Source organism: Magnolia sinica, chromosome 9, assembly GCF_029962835.1.
Source record: "Magnolia sinica isolate HGM2019 chromosome 9, MsV1, whole genome shotgun sequence".
Classification (NCBI taxonomy): Eukaryota; Viridiplantae; Streptophyta; class Magnoliopsida; order Magnoliales; family Magnoliaceae; genus Magnolia; species Magnolia sinica.
This window is the reverse complement of record NC_080581.1, coordinates 88,405,893-88,430,876: the sequence shown is the minus strand read 5'-3', so window position 1 is coordinate 88,430,876 and position 24,984 is coordinate 88,405,893. Positions and strand designations below refer to the sequence as shown.

Sequence of the window (24,984 nt, the reverse complement as noted above, 5' to 3'; positions counted from 1 at the left end):
TGGAAAAATCGGGCACTATGCTCGAGTATGCCGCTATCGCAAATCTAAAAAAGAGGCAAGTGCAGTAGAAGAAGGCGATATCGTGGCTATGATCACTGAGGTGAATATCATCCAAGGCAAAGTTCTAGGTTGGTGGTATGATATTGTCGCTACTGTACATGTGTGTTACGACAAATTAGCCTTCAAAACCTATGAGAAATTGACCGATGGCCAAGAAGTCCAAATAGGTAATGAAGTCCGATCGAAGGTCGTCGGCAAAGGGACTGTCGAACTGATATTCACCTCTGGAAAGAAAGTGATTTTAACTAATGTACTGCACGTCCCAGACATGAGGCGAAACTTAGTTTCTGGGGATCTTCTGGGAAAACCAGGCATACGGGTGGTGTATGAGTCAGGTAAACTGATTCTGTCCAAAAATGAGAATTTTGTCGGAAAGGGATATGCTTGTAACGGAATGGTTAAGTTTTCTCTGAATGAAAGTAGCACTTCTGCGTATATGGTTGAATCCGCTGGACTGTGGCATGATAGACTAGCCCATATAGGGTATAGTACGTTGAAGTTCATGGCTAAGAATGGTTTAATCTCATACACAGATAATGAAACCGAAAAATGTGAAGTGTGCATAAGATCCAAAATGACAAAGAAACCTTTTCCAAGTGTTGAAAGATCGTCTCAAGTATTGGATCTTGTGCACAGTGATATCTGTGAGTTAAATGGCATTCTTACTCGTGGAGGTAAACGGTACTTCATAACCTTTATAGATGATTGCTCTAGGTATGTGTATGTGTACCTATTAAAAAGTAAAGATGAAGCATTAAGCATGTTTAAAATATATAAAGCAGAAGTGGAGAATCAACTGAATAAGAAAATAAAAATTCTCCGTAGCGATAGAGGAGGAGAATACTTCTCCAATGAATTTGATAACTTCTGTGAAGAACATGGACTGATACATCAATGTACAGTGCCATACACACCTCAACAAAACAGAATAGCTGAAAGGAAGAATAGAACATTAGTAGAAATGGTCAACTCAATGCTGATAAGAGCAAAGTTGCCACTAAGTCTATGGGGAGAGGCACTGCTTGCAGCATGCCATATAATAAATAGAATTCCATCTAAAAAATATAAAATATCTCCATATAAAACATGGAGAGGTAGAAAACCTAACCTAGGATATCTAAGAGTGTGGGGGTGTCTTGCATATTACAGAACCCCTGATCCAAAAAGAACTAAGTTAGGACCAAGAGCTATTAAGTGCGCCTTCGTAGGGTATGCACAAAATAGTAAAGCTTATAGACTTCTAGACATAGAGTCTAATACAATAATAGAATCAAGAGATGTTGAGTTCTTTGAGAACTCACTATCCTTGGAGTCAAAGGATAATGAAATCCAAACTCCTAATAGAGAACCAGATAGCACAGCTCCACAGATAGTGGAAGCTCCTATTGAGCCTCGTAGGAGTCAAAGAACAAGAATAGAGAAGAGTCTTGGAGATGACTATATAGACTCACAACGTGTCATTTTCCATCTTGTAGAAGGAGATAGAGAAAATGTTATAAGAAAAATACCTATAGTAATGACTATAGAAGATGATCCTAAAACATATAAAGAGGTCATATCCTCTAGAGACTCAGCTTTCTGGAAAGAAGCTATAAATGATGAAATGGAATCCATACTATCAAATCAAACATGGGAACTAGTTAACTTACCTCCAGGTTCTAGACCCATAGGTTGTAAATGGGTATTTAGAAAGAAATATCACACAGATGGGACTATCCAAACCTTTAAAGCTCGACTAGTAGCTAAGGGTTTTAGACAAAAAGAAGGGATAGATTACTTTAACACCTACTCTCCTGTAGCTAGGATAACATCCATTAGCATATTATTTGCGCTAGCTTCAATACATCATCTTCACATCCACCAAATGGATGTAAAGACTGCATTCCTATATGGTGACCTCAACGAGGAGGTATACATGGAACAACCTGAAGGATTCGTTCTACCAGAAAATGAAAACAAAGTATGTAGATTAGTCAAATCATTGTATGGATTAAAACAAGCACCAAAACAGTGGCATGAGAAGTTTGATTCCAAAATACTTTCTCATGGTTTCATGCATAATGTAGTTGACAAATGCATATATTTTAAAGTAGATGGTAGTTACATTGTTATTATTTGTCTATATGTTGATGACATGTTAATAATAAGTAATAAAATGGAAGGTGTAACTGAAACAAAAAGATTTCTATCTTCCGTATTTAAAATGAAGGATCTTGGACAAGTTGATACCATTCTTGGTATCAAAGTTAAAAAATATTGTGGGGGTTATGCTTTGTGTCAATCTCATTATATTGAGAAGATACTAAACAAGTTTAACCATCTAAATATAAAAGAAGCAAAGACCCCATTTGATCCAAGTATCAAACTAAAAGAAAATACTGGAAGAATAGTTGCACAATTAGAATATGTGAGTGCTATAGGGAGTCTTATATATGCTATACAATACACTAGACTTGATATCGCATATGCTGTGAGTAAACTTAGTAGGTTTACTAGTAACCCCAGTACTGAACACTGGAATGCAATAAGTAGAGTCATTGGTTACTTAAAAGCAACCAAAGACTTGGGACTATTCTATTCAGAGTTTCCTGCCGTATTGGAAGGATATACCGATGCGAGCTGGATATCGAGTGCAGGAGACAACAAGTCTACTACAGGGTGGGTATTCACCCTACGAGGTGCAGCTGTATCTTGGGGATCCAAGAAACAGACTTGTATAACGCATTCGACTATGGAGTCTGAATTTATAGCCCTGGCTGCAACAGGCAAAGAGGCTGAGTGGCTAAGGGATCTTCTATTAGAAATTCCTTTCTGTGTAAAGCCTATATCGGCTGTGTCACTACATTGTGATAGTGAAGCCACATTAGCTAGAGCCTATAGCGGGACTTATAATGGTAAGTCTAGACATATTAGTCTTCGACATGATTATGTCAGACAATTGATTCGAGATGGAATCATTGCTATTTCTTATGTGAAATCAAGCAATAACCTAGTAAATCCTTTCACTAAACCTCTATCGAGAGAGGTAGTAAAGGCTACATCTAGAGGGATGGGGTTGAAACTCTTCAACCAAAGTTTCTCCAGTGATGGTAACCCAACCTAAAGTTAAAAAATCTCTGATTTTAGGTTTAGTGGGTAAGAACAAGTCACTGATATGTGGAAAGTTTTTCAGCACTAAAATTATAAAACCTCATCCATAATAGATAAGTGCTGAGCGTTACGATAGAGGGTTGAGTCTTAGAACTCTTAATGAAATCCAGTCTATAAGGACAAGTATCTTATAGTAACGGAGATACTGGAAGGATTTCACCTATATGAACGTAGAGATGGTGTCGTCTCTCATGAGAGTTAGGAGTTTTTCTCTCGGGATCGTTCATGAATTAGGATAAGCACATGGCCATTAATTATGCTGAGCAAGATTGTGGGAACTCTAACAAACACATAGCGAATATGTGTGTGGTATTTTCAATTCTGTTATCTAGGAATAACTGGTTCAAAGCTGCGGCTACCAGTCATTTCGACAGAGTTTTGAAATACTTACACTAAGGAAAGATTAAAATCGAAAGATATCTTTCTTTATGCATATAAGCAAATTATTCTGGCAGTATTGTTTAACCGAGAAAATATTTTAATAAAAAATCAAGTGGGGGATTGTTGCAAAAATATTGATTTTAATAAAAATATTTTAATAATAAAATATAATATAATATAAAAAGTTGTTTTGAAAAAACACTTTTCTACGGGTTTTTTGGAATAGTCCCACATGGAAAAGAGAAGAGAAAAACCTGTGGTTTATATGAAGGAAGTGGAGTATTATAATATTTACTTACCTAGTCCGTGGACTATGGACCTTGCGTGTTCCGCGCGCGCGCTCGCGCTCGGGCACGGGCACGGGCTCGGGCTCGGTCTCGGACTCGGACTCGGACTCGGACTCGGTCTCGGTCTCGGTCTCGGTCACGGGCACGAGCTCAGTGCGAGGGCGTGGGCATGTGAGGCAGTGTGGCTGTAGAGGCGCTAGTGGCGCACTTTGCACTTCGCACGTCCGCATCGTGTCGTAGAGGATCGCTCCTTCGCGACCTTAAGCGAACTGGAGCGAGACGTGTGCGAGTCGTGGTGCGACTAAGTGGCTATGGCGGGTGGTTGGTTAGTAGAGAGACTAAAGGACTGGGAGAGAAATCTCTTAGTATAAATAGAGGGACTGAAAAGAGTTGTTGCAGGAGAAACTGTAACAGGCTGTAACTGCTGCATGGCTAGCCCAACAGCTAGAAAACGGCTAACTGTTGTCTCACAATAGTCAGCATGCAGCAGCTTGATGATCCATGCACAACAGTCAAAAAACGGCCATAAAACGGCTAGTTTTCCAACGACTAGAAATGGCTTAATGGAATTTAAGTCTCTAGACCATAACTCCCTAGTCATCCTAGCCTATATAAGGAGGACCTGGATGGGTTTCCAATCCATCTCAACTCACTCCAGCAAACCCATACGAACTGAGACAGCCAACCCCTCTCCACTCAAATATTCTAGTATTTTCCAGCAACATAGCAAGGCTTAAACCTTAGCTTGAAAAACAGACCAGCGGTGTGGTTTAGAACGGTTCAACTGAACCAGTAGCTGAAGATTTGAATTGACCAGTGCAAAAGTTTTTCTCTTCTTTTCTTATTCTTATGAGATTTTTTCCTTTATATTGTAATACTGCCAGAAAGCATGTAATTGAGTTCCATTTGGTGGGCCTTCGTGTTTGCTGAACGCAGACCCACACCAGGCTCGTCGTATCCTAGAAGCTATTTGCCTGTAACCTACCAGCATACTCAATTCACTTGAGTAGAGGCAAATAACGCTTTAAGGACAGCATTTCAGACGTGCTTCAGCCTGTCCCGATTTCTGATTATTTTGCACTTTTCGGTTTTCATATTATACAGAAATACATTAATCGAAGGAGTCATGGACTAAAGAGGTAAGCCAATATATTCTGCCAATGAATCATGGGATCACACGGCGATTGAACTATTGTTCTATTTCTGTGGAAGCCATTTATAGTTGCAAAGAAAGATATTATACAGAAGTCTATGCCATACCTTTTTGTAAAAGAGGATGAATTCAAAGTGATACAATAAATGTAGCTACTCATGTGGGGAGCTTCATTTCCATCAATGGTGGCAATTCATGGCTAGATAGTAGATTACCAAATCAGTGAAAAGAGAGAGAAGATGAAAACAAGTGGAGGCAAAGCTATACGATGTATGTCATCTTTCAAACTCTTTATTGGAGGACTCTCGTATAGAACAGATGACCAAAGACACGACGATTAGATACAGAAGGTCAGTAGAAAAGTGCCGTCAACAAGCTCTGTGGACCCACCATGTTGCATGTGTTGTATCCCTGCCGTCCATCCATTTGGAGAGATCATTTTATGGCATGAGAAAAAAAATGAGGTAGATATAAAGTTCAAGTGGACCCCACCATAGAAAACAGTGGAGGCAGTGACATCCACCGTTCAAAACTTCTTAGGGTTCACAGAAGTTTCCAATCAAGCTGATATTTTTGTTTTCACTTCATCTATATCTATGTTAACTTATGAATAGGTTGGGTCTCAAAAATACATCATGGTGGGCCTTATAAATGTTTCGACGGTTGTAATGACTGCTACCATGGTTTTCTGTGGTGGGTCCACTTGAACTTTAGATCTATCTTATTTTTTTCTCTTGTACTATAAAACAATTTCTCCAAATAGATGGACAGTATGGATACAACACATGCATCATGGTGGGGTCCTGACATCACTTTAGTAGCCATTTGGGGTCCTGACATCACTTTAGTAGCCATTTGGCTAATGACATTGTCAGTATCTAATCCGCATCTCATTTACTAGTTATGGAGAGGGCGTGGTTTGGATACCGACAAGGTCAGTAGCCAAATTGCTACGTGCACCCCACATGATGCATGTGTTGTATCCATACTGTCTAACCATTTTTAGAGATCATTTTATGGCATTTCAGAGAGAATGAGATAGATCTAAACTTCAAGTGGACCCCACCATGGAAAATAATGGGTACGATGACATCCACTGTTCAGAACTTCTTAGGGGCCACAATAGTTTCCAATGAAGCTGATATTTTTGTTTTCACTTCATCTATCTCTATGTTAACTTATGAATAGGATGGATCTCAAAAATACATCACTATGGGCCCTATAAATGTTTCAACGGTGGGTGTGATGGCTCCCACGGTTTTCTGTGGTGGGTCCACTTGAAATTTAGATCTATCTCATTCTCTTTGTAATGCTATAGAACGATCTCTACAAATGGTTGGACGGTATATATGGATGCAATACATGCATCATGGTGGGGTCCACAGGTGACGTCACTTTAGTAGCGATTTGGCTATTGACCTTGTAAGTATCCCATCCCCGCCCCTAGAGAGTAGTGATCGAAGCAAGAGTTATTATGGATAGTGAGACGGGCAGATCTAGAGGCTTTGGTTTTGTTAGTTTTACATCTACTGTGGAGGCATTTGCGCCCATGGAAGGACGACGACGATGAGCCGGATGAGTACGATGAGAAGCAAGTTTGATACAGAGGAAATATGGAATTGATGATGGGAAGGCATGCATACAGATAAGAGATGGATTGAAATGGAGGAATTAAAAAGGATTGAAATCTGCATCCATGAAGTTTTATAACCCACTCCGCGGTTTCCAGTAGGAGCCTCTGCTCTGGGTGGGTCAGATTTATTTATGGGAAACATGTAAAAGGTTGGACTAATCTGACAGATGGATTGGGTCTTGCACCTCTGCACCATGCTGGTACATGAGTGACGTGTCCATGAGCCTGATTCCACGCATGTGTACACTGAGTAAAGCCAACGATCACATACAATATTGAACTCATTACTTTTCTTTCAAGCTCACGTGTCACAATCAAAATAAAGATAAGAGACACCATTAGATCACTCGGTCGAATCCACTATGAAAAATCAATAAAATTGAAATAAGATATTTATGAATATTTGTAAACTGATTGATTCCTTAGATAAAAGAGTTTAGGAATTAAACTACAACTATAACCTCTTAATTATTCTAAGCAAATTTCACAATCTTTTGGTCATGAGATCGCCTTATCCATAAATGCCCATGTGTCACACGGAGATAGCGTCTAAGATGCCCTTTAAGTGGGGCCTGGCATGGAAATTTACCCAAGGCCGATTTATCAAGTGGGCCATATGGTACAGAAACAATGGAGGTTGTGCATTCAATCCACATTTTTGATAAGTGATCTACTAGCTGGGCCTATCCTTTTGGACGGCTTGGATGGGCAAAGCAGATGGTTTTCTGTCCATTTAGATGCATTTCAACACTCCTTTGTAACACTGGTTGATTACTCTGTCAAGCAAAAGCGAAAAAATAAAAATAAAAAACTGTGTGGACCGTTATAGTCCAGACCGGTCCACACGATAAGCTAACCAGAGTCGGGCAAGGTGGAAACGAGCAGGGTCATGGGCTAAGCCATAATTTCATTTTCAGGGCTAGGCCAGTCCAGCCCTACCAGACTGATATCATGAGCCCTACCCTTTTATCAATTAAGGTCCAAAATGAGACCATAAAAACCACTTTCAGTCATAAATGATAGGGCCCGTGTATTATGATCCAAGCCAGGCATCCCTTGAGCCCAACCATTGATGGGCCACATACCAAGCTTGTTTTGATGTTGTAGTCAAGCGTATGAGTAACACATGTGAATTTCAAGTGCGACCTATCTTCCCGTCTTCTGGCCGCAATATGGACGACTTTCGGGCTGTGCCAATGGGGGAGACTCACCTGAAAGATAAATTGGCCTGTAAACAGGTCAAATCATTGAGTGGGGCCACACCTCTACATTGAGTTGAATCGTCAGCCAAACAATTATTTTGATGATGTGATCCATCTCATATGTTGTGGACTGAGCTTTTAGACTGATCTTCAAGGTGGGGTCCACCTTTGACATGGCTTGGATATACCATGCACCTGACAAGGCTGCATGTGAAGTTTACATGCAGTTTCATGTAATTCTTGAATCAGTATAAAACAGACGTCACTGTTTCTTTTAGTTTATATGCAAATAAACATTAAAGTGAGCCCTGGGAAGTTTCCAACAGTGGGCATTAAATTACCACTTTTTCATTTGATAAAGTCCACTTGAGATTTGTATCTACTTTTTTTTTGGATTGAGGAAGATATAACAAAAATCCTATTCCAAAACCATGTTTGACATGCAAAGATGTGACTCCTCGATGCTTCAATAACAAAAATCCTATTCCAAAACCATGTTTCGTTAAAAAAAAAAAGCTCCAAAAATATCTACCATAATGTCCAAAAGAATGACAGCAGCAGCACACATGCCCAATGTGGACTCAAGGAGCAACGACAATCCGACCTGCAACTTGATCAAGATCACGCTGACCGCTCGACGTAATTCTCCTCCCGCCTTTTGGATCAATGTCAATTATGTTCAACTTCTGCAACTGTTGAAGGATATGACGAGCAATGGAACCGCTGCTCTTGCAGAAATGTGGTGGACGAGCCCCGTTTCTCTTGCGCCCACCATAAATCTTCTGGAAACCACCAACTCCAATACCCTGCCTCAAATAGATCTTCCTTGCGATGGAAGCAGCTCTGATATGATACCAATCCGGGTCATAGGGAGCAAGCTCCTTGAATGTGGCAGTCTTCACCGTATCAATCCAGTGAGGAAGCTCCACCTTTCCGGAGCGCTTGAGATGAGCTGAGTAAGCTTTCACGAAGTCGTGAGGGGAAACGTCCTTCACTGTCCTCGCCGCCTCCATCTCTCTGTTGCTGCTAGGGTTTTTATTTCTTCCCTTCCCTGTATCTACTTATTTTTTGGCAATGTCGTGTAGATAAATCACATATATCAGTTTATATATCATTGTGGGTCCGCGAGCTCGGCTCACCTTGCTGTTGAATTTGGATAAAACACGTATCTAGTTACCTAATTATGATTTGAATTTGGATAAAACACGTATGATTGTGGGTCCACGAAGCTGATTGGGCTCCGGCTCACCGGACGCGGATTGCGTCCTACCCCCGCCCGTCTCTAGCCCCGAACGGACGGTTCTGTGCGCGGGTTCACCATGATGTATCTGTACATCCAAGCTGTCCATCCCTATTCTAAGATCATTTTAATGAATAACCACAAAATTGAAGCAGATCCAACGCTCAAGTGGACCACACCAATTAATAATCTTGGTTGCATTAAATGCACGAAGTTAATGCTAGTTGCATTAAATGCAAGAGTCATATATGGTGTGGCCCATCTGAGCGTTTGATGTGCCTAATTTCTGTGGTCATTTCTTAAAATGATATGAGAAAAGGGATGGACGGCTTGGATGTACAGATACGTCACGTTCCACCTGCCCACAAAACTGCCCGTTTGGGGCTAGAGACGGGCGGGGGTAGGACGCAGTCCGCGTCCCGGCTCACCTTGCTCTCTCCATGGTTAACCTCTCACCTCTTTTCCCTTTCAAGAAAGAAATCTCTCCACATTCACCGGTTTTAACGTTTCCATTTCAAAAAAAAAAAAAAAAAACCCCTTAGATCGACCCGATTTTAGCTTTATTGGATAAGCTCTGGCTACCGTTACGTATCCTATCTACCACCTCCATCCGTTTTACTAACTCCTTTTAAAGCATAGTCCAAAATTCATGCTCATCAAAAGATTACGTGGACTGTACAACTGGGAGTTGAACGCTTATTAGCTGTTACTCGGGTACTTATAACTTATTGTCATTGTTTGGAAGAGGGACACGGATTGCGTCCTACCCGCTGAGACAGTAACCCATCCGGGCAGGGCTCTGTGGGGCCCAAAGTGATATAAGTATTTTATCCATGCCGTTCGTTACTTTTATTAGATCAATTTAAGTTATAATCTAAAGAACGAGGCAGGTCCATAGCTCCAGTGGACCACACCAAAGGAAGCTGCCGTGATAATGACATCGACTATTGAAACCTTTATGAGAGCCACTGTGATGTTTTTTTTACCATCCAACCACATATTAATAAGGTCATGTAGACGTGGATGAAGTGAAAACACAAATATAATCTTGATCCGAAACTTCTCCAGCTCAAAAGAACTTTTTAATGGTGCACATTCAATCCCCACTTTGTGGTCCACTTAAGATTTATAACCACCTACTATTTTTCGTTGTATATTAAAATGATCTGAGAAAAACGATGAACGGCATGGATAAAAGGCTTAAATCACTGTGGCCCCAGGTAGGACGCAATCCGCGCGTCCTTGGAAGAGTGGAAATACACAGAATAATTATGCATTGATTTTTGAACTTTACTTTTTGAAAAAAACAGGTGGGAACCAGTGAAATCTGTGGATCCCACCGTGATGTATGTGATCGATCCACCCCGTCTATCTATTATATCAGATAATTAAAGGGAATTTGCTAAAAAAGTTTAGGCAAATTATAAGCTCAAGTGGACCACACCGCAGCAAATAAAGAGATAATGACGTCCATCATTTAAATGTGAAGTCATCGGTAGGTCCCACACTGATATGTATCTGTGATCTAGTTGATATGATCACACAGACACGGATGAAGGGAAAACACAAATATCAGCTTGATTGTTATCTCTCATGGCCGACGAGAAGTTTTCAATGGTGGGCTTTCAATTTACACTGTTTTCGTGTGTGGCCCACTTGATTTTTTGAACATGAAATGGAGAATTTGATGGAAGGAGTGGATGTCACAAGTATATCACGGTGAGCCCTTCAGAGCTTATCCATCCTTGTATGTGTGAGTTACATGCATATTCACCGGATTATTGAATTGGGATATAGCAGTATCTCGTTATCTAAATAAATTTGGAAACCCATTAAGTTTTCTAACCAAATTAGAAAACTAATATACCATTGAAAGCCATTGCAAACTCATTTTAAGACATGCTCTAAAAAAAAAAAAATGCAGATTTCTATCTTAGGTGGACGACACAGTAGGTATTTAATCCCCAGCATTAAAAATTTTTTGGTAGCCACAAAAGTTTTGAAGCAAGCTTCTTTTTCTGTTTTCCCTTCATGAAAGTCTGTTTGAACGTGTTACAAATAAACCCATATACTGCAATTGACGTTACTCGCCTAAGCTAGGACCAATGCTCTTTGTTCTTATTTAGGTGGTTATAGAGTTTTATAGGGAATAAGAAGTTACGTCATATTTAATGCCAAGAAAGTGATGCGTACGTAACTCTTTTTTAGCATGGGCAAGGACCAAACTTATGGGGTCTACATTGATGCATGCATGTGTATAATCCATGCCGCCTATCCATCTTATCGTGTCATTTTAGAGTTAGGGCCCAAATATCACCCTAATCCAGAGCTTGTAAGGGTCACATAATATAAAATAATCATGACAATGGAACCCACTATTGAAACTTTCCAAGCTCACTGTCAGAACCATGACCCATATGGGCCCATATTGAAATATGTGTAATCCATGCCCCATCCTTTTGTCGTGTCATTTTAGGGATATTGTAATAGCCTACGCCCACACTGTATGATATTGTCTGTTCTGTGCATAGCCCGCATGGTTTTGTTCTCGAGGTCGCCCCTAAAAGGCCTCATATAGTATATGGTGGCAACTCCACATATAACTACCACAACTTCAGACGACACTTCCGATGTGGGATAAAGTTTCACCTTCACTGTGTGCACGGTAGCCTGCCAGCACAGTAGCCTGCTAGCCACCTTGGGGCCCGCCGACATGTGACCACAGTGATAGAGCGTCACAGCTACGACTCATATAACATGACAACTACGACCCATTTAACATGCGAACCACGATCCATGTTAATAACCACGAATGACAATTACGACCCATGTTAATAACCACGAATGACAACCACAACTCATTAATTTAACATGACAATTACAACCCCTATAACATGACAACCACAACCCATATAACATGACAACCACGATCCATTTCATATGCGAACCACAACTCATGTTAATAACTACGATCCATGACAACCACGACCCATTTAACATGTAAATCACGACCCATGTTAATAACTACAATCCATGACAACCACAACCCATTTAATAATCCAACCACGACCCATTTAACATGACAACTACGGCCCATATAACATGATAACTACGATCCATGACAACTACGACTCATGACAATCACGACTCATATAACAGAGCTAGATTATACGATTGCGTGTACCTTGTTTGATTCGTCTTTGAGTATTTCGGCAATTCCCCAATAAGACCCACTCTGGTCCCAATAACATAAGGTCCACCACTGTAAGGGCCGTGAATAATTTAATTAATATATATATATATATATTTAATCTTATCTTTATTATTATTTATTTATTTTAAATCTACCTTATCTCCTATCTTATCTAAATCTTTAACTCGTTTAGTTTAAATATACCTCTAAACACTCCTCGCATCTCTCAAGATAAAAAGAGTTCTAGTCAAACTAAAATATTAAGAAAAAGGCTACCTGCGACAACAGAGAAAGGGAGAAAGAAAATTTTGGAGTGCTTACATCGGGTATGTATATCGTCCTCATTCTAGTATTTTTATATATCTAATATAAATTGATTCGGTGAATGCAATGAACGGTGTGGATTGGTCACACGTTCATTGTATTAGATTATGGGTGGAGGCCCTTTAAAGGTGAGGTGAACCTAAAATTATGTAATTATGGTTGGTGCGCGTCTGATCAAATTAGATTTGGTCTGTACGGATCATATGATCCCTAAGGCCAAAATATACAAAGGCCCTAATATTCAGATCAATCTAACCATCAGATGGGCCACATTAGTTAGACGTAGAAGTGTTTGATAAAGGAATCTTGGATATTTTGCGCAAGTGTTACTCTCACTTTTCGTAGAAGGTCAAGATGGGCCATAGGTGAATGTTTGGTTAGATCCACACCACTCCTCAAATGCATAGAGGTAAAACATGACAAGACCTCAAGAATCTGAATGATCTGACCATTCGATGGACCACCCTGATCAAGTAATTATCATTCAATTTTAAAATCTTATGAGGGAGAAAAAAAATAGAATATAAATTTGAATTATTTAATTATTTTGGATCTGGCCAGTAGGATGTTAATCAAAGGTGGGCCCCACCATGTAATACAAATATATGAATAATAATACCGTTGATATAATTGATAGGACCCCGACATTCAAATCAACCTAACATTGCAGAGTCAATACTACCAAACTCAGGTGAGTGACCCAACTTGTCTCATAATTCATTAAAATTAAAATAAATCATTGTGATTGTTTGATTTATTTACTGGTTTGAATATTTTGATATGATGATTGTACTATAAATTTATATGTGAATATTTTAATTGAGACAACTATGCCAAATAGGAAAAATACGCATTTACTTATTATCTCTCATTTATTGCATTGCATAATGTATGGGTCGATCCTAGGGGCCCTCCCTGGAAGAAATGTCGATCCTGGTAGAGCGTTACCAGATGCGGGCTATGCCCAAGCTTACCGAAAGGTGGAAGCCTACCTAACGGGTGGATGCGGGTTGACGACCTCCAACCTAAGCAGATGGACGATCACCCCATCTGATGCATTCATACCTCATTTTACATTCATATCTTTGTACATGTATTTTTGTATTATTTTAATTATTATAATTATGAACCATGCTGGGTTATATCACTAAGCCTGGCCAGCTTATATTTTTTTATTGATGGAAAAACCATACAGAGGAGCCATTAGCAGATGATATGGCGCAAGAACCGGAAGGATCTACTGTACCTGAACACGACCCACCTGAATCATGGCCATACTTATCTGAGGATGAAGTGGCTGTATTAGAAAATTTTTAATTATATGTTTTATTTTGTTAGCATAGCTTAATTAACGAATAATACATACTGGTATTTATTTTGCGACTTTAAGGAATTATTTAGCTTTATTTCTTTGGACCAATATTAGCATGGAATAAATATCATTATAGTATAATGGTATAATAAATGAATAATTTTAAGGTTTATTTTATTTTAAGGATTATTAAGATTTATAAATGCTTAGTTGATTGGTGTTATGTATTTTGTATGTGTGATTGAGATTATGGTGGACTTTATATTGAATGTAAATATCACATGCGGGCCCACCTTGATCTAAGGTCCACCTTGATCTCCTCCTTCTCTCTCTCTTCTCCTCTTTACTCTCCCTTACTCTCTTTCTCTCTTGGTAGTTGTAGCAAATGGGAAAGAGATTTATGAGGGATAGGGTTTATTCCCTAGACTTGGGCCTTATGGCCTTAAGTTCCCTTAAATTCCCATATTAGCCTAATAAGGGACATTTTCGGGGTTGGCGTGACCCTAATGCTCCTTTGGCCACCAAATTCGGTGGGTAGGTGCCTTATGGCCCGTCTAGGGCCCGCGTAAAATTTGGGAATAAACGGATAGACGAAAGTGGGGTTTGAGTCAAAGGCTTTGATCTTTAAACGGCCCTATGGGGTCCATTTTAGTGATTTAAGTAATTCTGGGGGTCCTCAGGCTATGAAGTTTTTAGGATGGGTGCTTCATGACCCGATGAAGGGCCACGCAAAGTTTGGGGACGATCGGGCCAGGGGTTTGGCCGCACGGGTCCGATTTGTGATCGACGGTGAACGGCCCACGATCGGGTCCTAGAGTTGGTGGACAGGTGTAGGAAAATCCATTAGGCCTCCACGGTAAATATGGAAAAGATCCAACGGTCGGATAACCTAGAATCTTGGTTCCATTTGCAAGCGCCAGATTTTGGTCCTGGCGTGGTTGAGGTGCATTAAGTCAGTGCCAGATCCCACTTCCGAGTGTCTGCTGGGCCCGCGGTCCGCGATGGTCTACAAGCCCAGTGAGACCTATGATCCCCTAAATTTCTAGATTTTTCTGACCTTCCGGCGTCGCGGTACAGCCCGAACGGACTGTAGCTCAGTGTAAATGGTCATCCGGCTTGGCGGCCCGCACTTGGTCTTGTCATGGCCTGCCCGGTATATGCAAATGGGCTAATCCTAAATTAATTAGCTCATGGCATCCCTGCCACGAATGTTCCAAATATTCGGTCCTGCGGAAAAATCCTACGTGGACGCCTCAGGACACTGTACTGATTGGACGGGATGTTACACCTGCCACCACAGTAGCCTGCCAACCACCTTGGGGCCCGCCCACATGTGACCACTATGACAGAGCGTCACAGCTACAACCCATATAACATGACAACCATGACCCATTTCACATGCGAACCACGATCCATGTTAATAACCACGAATGACAACCACGACTCATGTTAATAACCACGAATGACAACCACGACCCATTAATTTAACATGACAATTACGACCCCTATAACATGACAAACACAACCCATATAACATGATAACCACGATCCATTTCATATGCGAACTACAACTCATGTTAATAACTACGATCCATAACAACCACGACCCATTTAACATGTGAACCACGACCCATGTTAATAATTACAATCCATGACAACCACAACCCATTTAACAATCCAACCACGACCCATTTAATATGACAACTACGGCACGTATAACATGATAACTACGATCCATGATAACTACGACCCATGACAATCACAACCCATATAACATGACAATCACGATCCATATAACATAACAACCAAGACCCATGAAAACTACGACCCTTACCACATTACGACCACGACCCATATTGCATTACGACCATGACCTAAGAGGGCTCAGGCTTAAGTTGGCCTTCCATAAAGGTTTTGGGCTAGGCTTGGGTTATGACTTTTCCGACCATCATAGGCCCGAGCTCAGGTTGGGCGTAGCTTGGACTTGGATAGAGCTTGGGCCGGCCCTAACTCAGCCGTTGACATCCCAATACTTGCTACAAATAAGCAAAAGATTAAATCCTCCAAATGTTGGCTCCCAATTCAGATACATCGTGAGTAAATTAATTAAACTTATGTTATTATTTGCATCTTAGATTGTATTGTTTGGAATTGTACATACAATGGTTGTCTTTCAACAAACATATGTCCAAGATTCAGAGGTTATAGTCCTTCAAACATTAGGAATTTCTGACTAAGAGTTAGCAGCGGCCAGTTTCACTTTTAATTTGAGCTAATGCACATTAGATGCCTAATGCTTTGATGTCTGTGCATGAAGTGTCACATGCTGCCTAAGTATTATATTTCAATGTCAGCTGCAGAACACTTGTCATAATAATAATAATAATTCTTATTGTTATTATTTTAACTAGTACGATCATGTGCAGCGCTCATGCGACCGCTGGGATTACCGAAGCGTACTGCCCAAGTAACATAGCACATTATTGTTATTATTTTAACTAGTACGATCATGTGCAGCGCTCATGCGACCGCTGGGATTACCGAAGCATACTGCCCAAGTAACATAGCACACTATAAATTTTAGCGGGACCATTGTGATATATGTGTTATACACGACCATCTAGCTATTTTTTTCAGCTTATTTTAGGACATGGGCCCAAAAATTAAAGCATATCTAAATCTTATGAGAGCCCATCATAATGTTTATTTGTCATCCAATCTGCTTATAATCTCACAAAGACATGGATGAACGGAAAACAAGAATAGTAGCTTCATCCATCATCCAACACTTGGCGTGGCCCTCAAGGAGTTTTAAGTGTGGGCATTCAATTCTATATTTTTTCATGGGAGATGGCCCACTTGCACTTTGTATATCCTTCAATTTCGGGTTCAAATCTAAAAACAGCTGGAAAACGGCTAGATGTTGTGGATGACACACGTAAGCTCTCGGGGTTGACTGCAGTGCTCATGTGACTGCGGGAATCATGGAGGCGGATTTACAGCAGCGACCATGTGACCGTGGGACTACGGATGCTGATTGATTGCAGTGGACACCCGTAGAGATACCGGTGACAAATCCATTCCGTCCATCAGTTTCTAAAGATCGCAATAGGATTGGAGTCAACACATTGGCCGTGGAGTTTGGTTGTTTTATGCTGCATAAAGCAGATGTTGTAGAGGATTCCGTTCTAATAATAGCTGGTAGTAGGCCTACGTACAGTGGAATCGAAGGGACTTTATTACATTTGAAAATAGATAGTCGGTGGGTGCGGATTGGGTGTTACCCGGATAACACGTTAGTGGATGTCAACTTCCTCTGACGGGGAGCTAGTGGGGCCCACTGTGTAATTTGTGAGAAATTCACCCCTTTGATCTGTTTTTTAATTTGTTCAGATCATATTAAGATATTAAGACATGGGCTGAAAAGCCACACGGAAGATGATTGAATATGCACCGTTGAAAGATGTGTGGGGCCACATAAATTTTGAATGAGGATAATTTTTATGTTTTCAGTTCATCCTAATAGAGATGGTATATAAACATAAGGGTAGATCTAGGGAAGTTTCAACCGTAAGAAATTACCTTTTTGTGACTGACGGCACACTTAAGTTTTGGATTTATTTCAATTTTGAGCCCATCTCCTTAAATATTCTTACAAAACTGATGAACGTGCTGGATTTTCCATAAACATCAGGGTGGCCCCACTTAGCTTTCTGCCGCAGAAAGTTCTTGCGGAAGGATTTCACCGTAGATCCACATGACCTTGGGCATACCTTGATTTTTTATTTATTTTTTTTATTTACATGCACGCCTTCCATCCCTACTTCCGGATCATTTTAAGACGTGGGCCAAACCTTAAGCAAATCAATTTCAAGTGGACTACACATTAGGAAACATTGGTGATTGAAATTCCATCATTAAAAGCTACCTGGGACCCCCTCAGTGCCCACTGTAATGTTTATTTTCCACCTAACATGTTGACAAGATCAAACAGACTTGGGATAAAGGGAAAATCACAAAGATTAGGTTGATCCAAGACTTTTATCCTCATGGTAAGTTTTTAATAGCCAATCACTACAGTTTCCACTGGTGTGGTCCACTTGGATATGCTTACGTTTTGGTATCAGGTAATAAAAATGAGATGGGAACGGATATATATAAATGTGTGTGGTGTGGGAATGGTACTATGAGTTCAAGCTGTGTGGGCCCCTCCTTGATGTATGTTTAACATCTACCCCATCAATCAGATGCACCATTTCATAGTGGGCCACGACTTTAAAAATCAAGTCAATCGATGACTTGGGTGTGCCACACCACATACAATAGTTGAGAGGGATTGCCCTCTCATTAAAACATTCATAATCATTTTTTGGGCCCACTGAGATGTAGTTCAAAAATCCAATCCATCCATTATGTGTGTCCCGCTTGGATGAGGGGTCGGAACAAGTTTTAGCCGCATCCAAAACTCAGGTGGGCCCCACAAAGTGCTTTTATATATTTAGGCATGTCTTCACATGTTTTTAGACGGTATGGCCCACCTAAGCTCTATATACATATGATTTTTAGAACATCTCATAACCTAAAGGAGACCCATCAAATATATGGAGTTGATTTTCGATACACATCACGGTGGCTTGACCTCATGGGAACTTCCCATGAGGTCGAGCCATGTGGGCCCCACCGTGATGTGTGTTGAACATCTATGCCATCCTAAGATGCAAAATTCTATAGTGGACCACAAGCTTAAAAATCAAGCCAATCTATATATTTTGTGGGCCACACCACATGCAACAGTTGAGAGAGGTTGCCCTCCCATTCTAACATTCATAATCATTTATTGGAATAACCAAGATGTAGTTCACAAATCCAAACCATCCATTGTGTGTATCCCACTTGTATGAGAGATCAGACCAAGTTTCAGCCGCATACGGAATTCAGGTGAGCCCCTCCAAGAACTTTTATATGTTTTATGTGTGCCTTCACATGGTTTTAGATGCTATGGCCCACCTAAGTTCCATAAATGGCTGATTTTTGGCATATACCATAATATAAAGGGGACCCATCAAATGCACGGGGTTGATGTTCGACACACATCACAAAGCATTTTCCTTATATATATATATATATATATATATATATATATATATATATATATATATATATATATATATATATATAACACATCTATCAAGGTAGGCCTCATGCGGTGAGGGTAACAGCCACTGACGTGTTAACCGAGTAATGCCTAATCCGCCACCGTCCAGTGGAGGGGAGGTAGAGAGAGAGAGAGAGAGGAAGGAGAGACGTGCACGAAGTAATCGAGTGTCTTTGCTTCTGGAGGGAGATACATTCTTCTTAAAGGTTGAGTTGTGAAAGCCTTGTTTTGAATACAGAGGCTTCTGAAAGAGAGAGAGAGAGAGAGAGAGAGAGAGAGAGAGAGAGAATGGCTGAGAGTGTTGTTCAGTTCATAATACAAAAACTTACCGATTTTCTAACGCAGGAAGCAAGTTTGCTACTCGGAGTAGATGAGCGGCTCAGATCGCTTCGAGACAAACTTGAATGGATGCATGCCCTCCTCAAAGACGTCGATGGGAAGCGCAAAGAAAATGAAAGAATCAAGCGTTGGGTGGATCAAATAAGAGATGTGGCCTATGATGCTGAGGATGTCATCGACTTCTACATCTTGAACATTGAAAAGCAACAAAGAGAGACAGGTGCTGGATTCATGGGATCCATACGAAGTTCTGCTCGCAGCATCAAAGACATACCAACCATCCATGATGTTAGCAAGAAGATCGGTGACATAGAAAGAAGGCTCAATGAAATCTCATCCAACAGATCGGAGTACGGCATCGACAATGTACCAGCCTCTGGCGAAGCTTCATCTTCTTCAAATCAAAGCCAGAGGTGCAGGGAGAGAAGAGCTCCCATCGTGGAAGAAGCCGATGTGGTTGGCGTTGAAGATGAGACAGCGACATTGGTAGGGCGGCTGATTGAAGGAGATGTGCGGCGTGCCGTCATTTCGATCACTGGTATGGGAGGAATAGGTAAGACTACTCTCGCAAAGAAAGTTTACAATAACATCCATGTGAAAAACAGTTTCGATTTTCATGCTTGGGTGTATGTGTCTCGAGAATATCAAGTGCGAGAGCTTTTACAAAGCATTATAAATTGCTTTACATGGCTCTCACGAGATGAAATGGAGAGGACACCTGAGGAAGTCTTGTGCCTGAGACTCTCCAAGTACTTGGAAAGGAAGAGATATCTGGTCGTAATAGATGATATATGGACCAGAGAAGCTTGGCATGGTTTGGTTACTGCATTTCCAGAGAAGCTAAATGGCAGTAGAGTGCTGCTTACAACTCGCAATGAAGATATAGCAAGGTATGCAGATGCACGGAGCACGCCTCACAAAACACGGTTTTTGAATGAAAACGAAAGCTGGGAATTATTTTGTAAGAAAGCACTTCTTGCAAATCCTGTTCCTGAATGCCCTCCAAATCTAGAAAAATTGGGGAGAGAGATTGTTGAGAAATGTGGAGGTTTACCTCTTGCAATCTCAGTATTAGGAGGTGTTCTATCAAGGAGAGAGCAGTCGGTTAATGATTGGGAGAAAGTGCTTCGAAGTATGGAATGGTGGCTGAATGAAAGCGAGGATGGGATCTCAGGCATGTTGGCCCTCAGCTACCATGACCTGCCGTCTTACCTGACTCCATGCTTTCTTTATTTTGGAGCTTTTCCTGAAGACTCTGAAATCTCTGTAGCCCAACTGATTTCGTTGTGGATAGCTGAAGGGTTCGTGCAGCGAAGAGGAGAAGAAGAAATGGAGGATGTTGCGGATGATTACCTCGACGAGCTCATCAATAGAAGCATGATTCAGGTGGCGAAAAGGAAGAGCAATGGAAAAGCTGAAAATTGTCGTATCCATGATCTTCTTCGTGACCTCTCAATATCAAAAGCCAAGGAAGAGAGATTTCTGTCCGTGTATGGTAACAAAGCTTCTACATCACGGATCACGGCACGCCGGCTTGCAATTACTACTTCTCATGGCATCAGTAAGTACATCTCTCGTAACCGCTCCACTCTACACCTCCGCTCTTTCTTGCACTTCAGTAGAGAGAGTGCAATGCTCGAAATACCGCAGTTGAAAATCCTCTGTGGAGCTTTCAAATTGCTCAGGGTGATGGATCTCCGATACATATACCTTTCTAGTCTTCCAGATGAAATTGGATACCTAATCCACTTGAGGTACCTATCTCTCATGGAGACATATTTAGAAAGCCTACCATCCACCATCTCTCGCCTCTCCAATTTACAGACTCTCGATCTGCGAGATACACGTATCTATGTTCTACCAGATGATATTTGGAAGATGGAGGAGCTACGGCACTTACTGCTACCATATGGTTGTCGAATCAGTGACCATACGCCACTCCATCGCTTAAGCAATCTCCAAACACTATCAAGAGTAGAGGCAGGCAGCTGGATAGAAGATGGGTTGGAGAGACTGACTAATTTGAGAGAATTAGGAATAGCGGGAAATCTGAAAATCTCATTATTCCATTCTGTTTGTAAGTTGGTGCGGCTTAGATCATTGTTGCTATCGGAAGGTCGTGGATGCTTGATTCCAGCTTTTGCGTCCTTCTCATATCATCTCCATCTATATAAGATGGAATTGAGTGGACGTTTAGAGAAATTACCTGAACTGCATGAATTCCCACCTAACCTCACTGAGCTATGCTTGAAAATGTCCGAACTAAAGCAAGACTCGATGGGAATACTGGAGAAGCTGCCGAACCTTCGGATTCTCAGATTACTGTGGAAGGCCTACATGGGAAACGAAATGGTATGTTCTGTCGGAGGGTTTCCAATGCTCAATGTCTTAAATATTCACATGGGTGAAATGGAGGAGTGGAGAGTGGAGGAAGGAGCGATGCCGAATCTTAGGTGTTTAGAGATTGAAGATTGCAAAAGATTGAAGATGCTTCCTGATGGATTGCAACATGTAACCACCCTTCAAGAATTGAAGTTGGTAGATATGCCTGAGGAATTCAAATCTAGGGTTAGAGAGGAGGGAGAGGACTGGTTTAAGATCCGACACATACCCTCTCTTATCTGTATGCAAATTGTGTAGTGAAGGTTTCAGTGGTGGGCTTTAATTCCCAGTGTTTTCTTTGTTGTGGTCCACTTTAGCGTTGGAAATGCTTCAATTTTGGGCTCATGGGCTGGAATGAGCTGGAATAATGGATGGACGACGTGCTTTAATATAATTTCATGCTTTCATTTTCTTATTCTTTGTTTCTTTTTGTTTAATCCTGGGAGGATCTAGGACTGATGTACAATTCACTCTTTGAACTCATCCTTAGGGCTGTTTGGTTTTCTAATTGCAATGATAGATGGTTATAAATGGGTAATGATTATATACTCTTGTAATTGTAATTGTGATTCTGCATCACTGATGACAATAATGGTGATTTTCCAAAATTGTTTGTTTCAATTGGACATGTTGTATTGTGTGTTGTTCTATGTATTTGTCTTTATCTTTTAATTCAGTCTCAATTGTATCTAGTCACCTGTACAGTGTAAATGGTGAGTAGATTAGGTGCGGCCCTGCCCTCAGCCAAGACTGGCCATTACTATGGGCCCACCTTGATGAATGTATTCTATATCCAAGACGTTCATCTGTTTTTCCAAATTATTTTACTCATTAACCCAAAAACTGAAGAAGATCCAAATGTCAGGTGAACCATATAGGAAACATGTGATGAAACGCCCTACCACTAAAAACTTCCTAGAGCCCACCTTAATATTTCCATAATGTTATTTTCCATCCAGATAAGGTCACATAAACTGGATAAAAGAAAGAATAAATATATCAGCTTGATTTAAAACTCATGTAGAATAAATATATCAGCTTGATTTAAAACTCATGAGGCCAATTAATGGTCAATCACCATTGTTTCCTACAATATGGCCTACTTGAGTATTGGATCTGCTTTATTTTTGTGTCATGCCTTAAAATGATTAAGACAAAAGGGATAAATGGGGTGGATATAGAATACATACATCAAGGGTCCCATGGTAACGGCCACAGTCTTGGGTGAGGCTGGGAAGGCACCTACTCTGTTCCAGTAGAAATGGTATTTCTCATGGAGCCTGCCCGGGAGCTCCTTAAAGTTACATAGTGCTCCTAGTTCGGAAGCGGATTAGCTTGTGTACCACACACCACCGACTTGCCTGGTGTGTATGTGTCAGATGCTAGGAGAGATCCCGGATGTACAAATGGTTTAAAGGAGATCGAAGTTATATGGGCCAAAATGATGTATTTATTATATCCACACTGTTCATCAGTTACACTAGACCATTTTAGAGCATTATTCCAAAAATGCATCATATCCAAAGCTCAAGTGGACCACACTATAAATAGTAATGGAGACAATGATTCTCACCATTAAAACATTCATAGGGCCCACTATAAGGGTTTCAATAGTAGACACTGAATCCCCCTCTACTTTTTGCAATGTGGTCCACTTGATCTTTGGATTTTTCTTATTTTTAAGCTCAAGCCTTACATCAAGCTCACCAAATGGACGGACAGTTCCAATATAACACATACCTTATGATGGGACCCACGGAACTTGGTGACGTAAACACACCATCAGGGTTGCCCTGTGGTGTCACCAAGTTCTATGGGTTCCATGACGAGGTATATGTTATTTCCAAACCGTCCGTCCATTTGGTGAGCTCATTATTAGGATCTAAAGATTTAAGTGGACCACACTGCATAAAGCATAGGGGGATTCAACACTTATTATTGAAAACTTTTTGAGGTAAGAGAAGTTTTGGATGAATATGATATTTGCTTTTCTTTTTTATTCAGTTCCATGTGACCTTATGGACAAATTGGAAGAAAATTAAATATTATGGAAGACCGTACAAATGTTTTAATGGGAGAATTACTGTCCCACTCTTATTTGTGGTGTGGTCAGCTTGAGCTTCGGATATGACTCATTTTTGGGTTTACGCTCTAAAATGATCTCGCCAAATGGATGAATGGTGTGGATATAATAAATACATCATTGTACGGGCACACCTAACTTTGATCTCTTTTAAATAGTTGGCGCACCTCAGAGCTCAGGAGCGTCAGTGCATGTCTTCCCACAGCATGTACCGAGACCGGCCTGGTCAGTGGTGTGTGGTACACCAGCCAATCCACTCATTCTCAAGAGAATCTGAGATCGATTTGGACGGGACATGTCCCATTTTACACCATTCCTAGTTTTTTTAAAAAAAGTCAACGTACCTAAATCCAAGAAACTGTAAGAGAGAATAACGCTTCCTGGAAAAGATTCCTCCTCTCCTTTTATTTTATTTTTAATTTTTAATTTTAAATATATATTTTTTTTAATGACAGCTGAGTGAAAGTAACATATGCTAAGTATTAGACGGATTGAAGAACACAAATTTGGAAAATCTCAAACTTTTTAAACTTCTGTTTTGTAGTTTCATCTCAAAATCATGACTAAATTAATTCTTGATTTGGGTGTCAACAGTATGAATGCTGGTGGTGTCGTGGATAGCACAGTGGGTTATATTTACTATTATAATTATGAATTGAGTAATACCATTATATAATATGAGGGATCCGAAACACAAAAACTGGCCATCCGTTCTAATGGACATTGGCCAGTGGGGCTCATTTTTGGGTAACCACTAGTAGGTGTGTCCCACAAGAGTTTTTCCTCCTTTCTTTATTGATTTCTCATGTTGGTTATTGTTGAATATTCGCACTTTAGATAGGATAAAAGTGAGATCACATGAGACTCATGGATAACATTAAGCTCCATCCAAACGCCTCGATCCTCCCTTATAAAAAGCCGAGGAGTTCTCTTATTTAATTTATTTCAATAATTATGAAAGTTCCAGAGAAAAAATGGAGATATAATATTATGTAGATTTTGTCAATCTGTCCCACCCTTAAATCCAAGCTATAAATCATAATTTAGAACCATCTTAACCATAGAATTAGAAGGGTGATCAAACCTCTTT

The 24,984-nt window shown here is 40.5% G+C and overlaps 3 protein-coding genes across 3 annotated transcripts; 2 read left to right on the top strand and 1 right to left on the bottom strand.

Moving 5' to 3' along the window:
- Positions 1–5,270: 5,270 nt before the first annotated feature.
- Positions 5,271–6,601, top strand: LOC131255334 (glycine-rich RNA-binding protein 5, mitochondrial-like). The gene is made up of 2 exons (XM_058256035.1): positions 5,271–5,357; positions 6,479–6,601. Exons 1-2 carry the CDS (start codon positions 5,271–5,273, stop codon positions 6,599–6,601), a joined length of 210 nt encoding a protein of 69 aa, XP_058112018.1.
- A 1,754-nt stretch (positions 6,602–8,355) lies between these two features.
- Positions 8,356–8,918, bottom strand: LOC131256535 (small ribosomal subunit protein eS19-like). Its single transcript, XM_058257391.1, has one exon. The coding sequence runs from the start codon at positions 8,877–8,879 to the stop codon at positions 8,448–8,450; it is 432 nt and encodes a 143-aa protein (XP_058113374.1). The 5' UTR covers positions 8,880–8,918; the 3' UTR covers positions 8,356–8,447.
- A 10,460-nt stretch (positions 8,919–19,378) lies between these two features.
- LOC131255333 (disease resistance protein RPP8-like) lies at positions 19,379–22,069 on the top strand. Its single transcript, XM_058256034.1, has one exon. The coding sequence runs from the start codon at positions 19,379–19,381 to the stop codon at positions 22,067–22,069; it is 2,691 nt and encodes an 896-aa protein (XP_058112017.1).
- Positions 22,070–24,984: the final 2,915 nt, after the last annotated feature.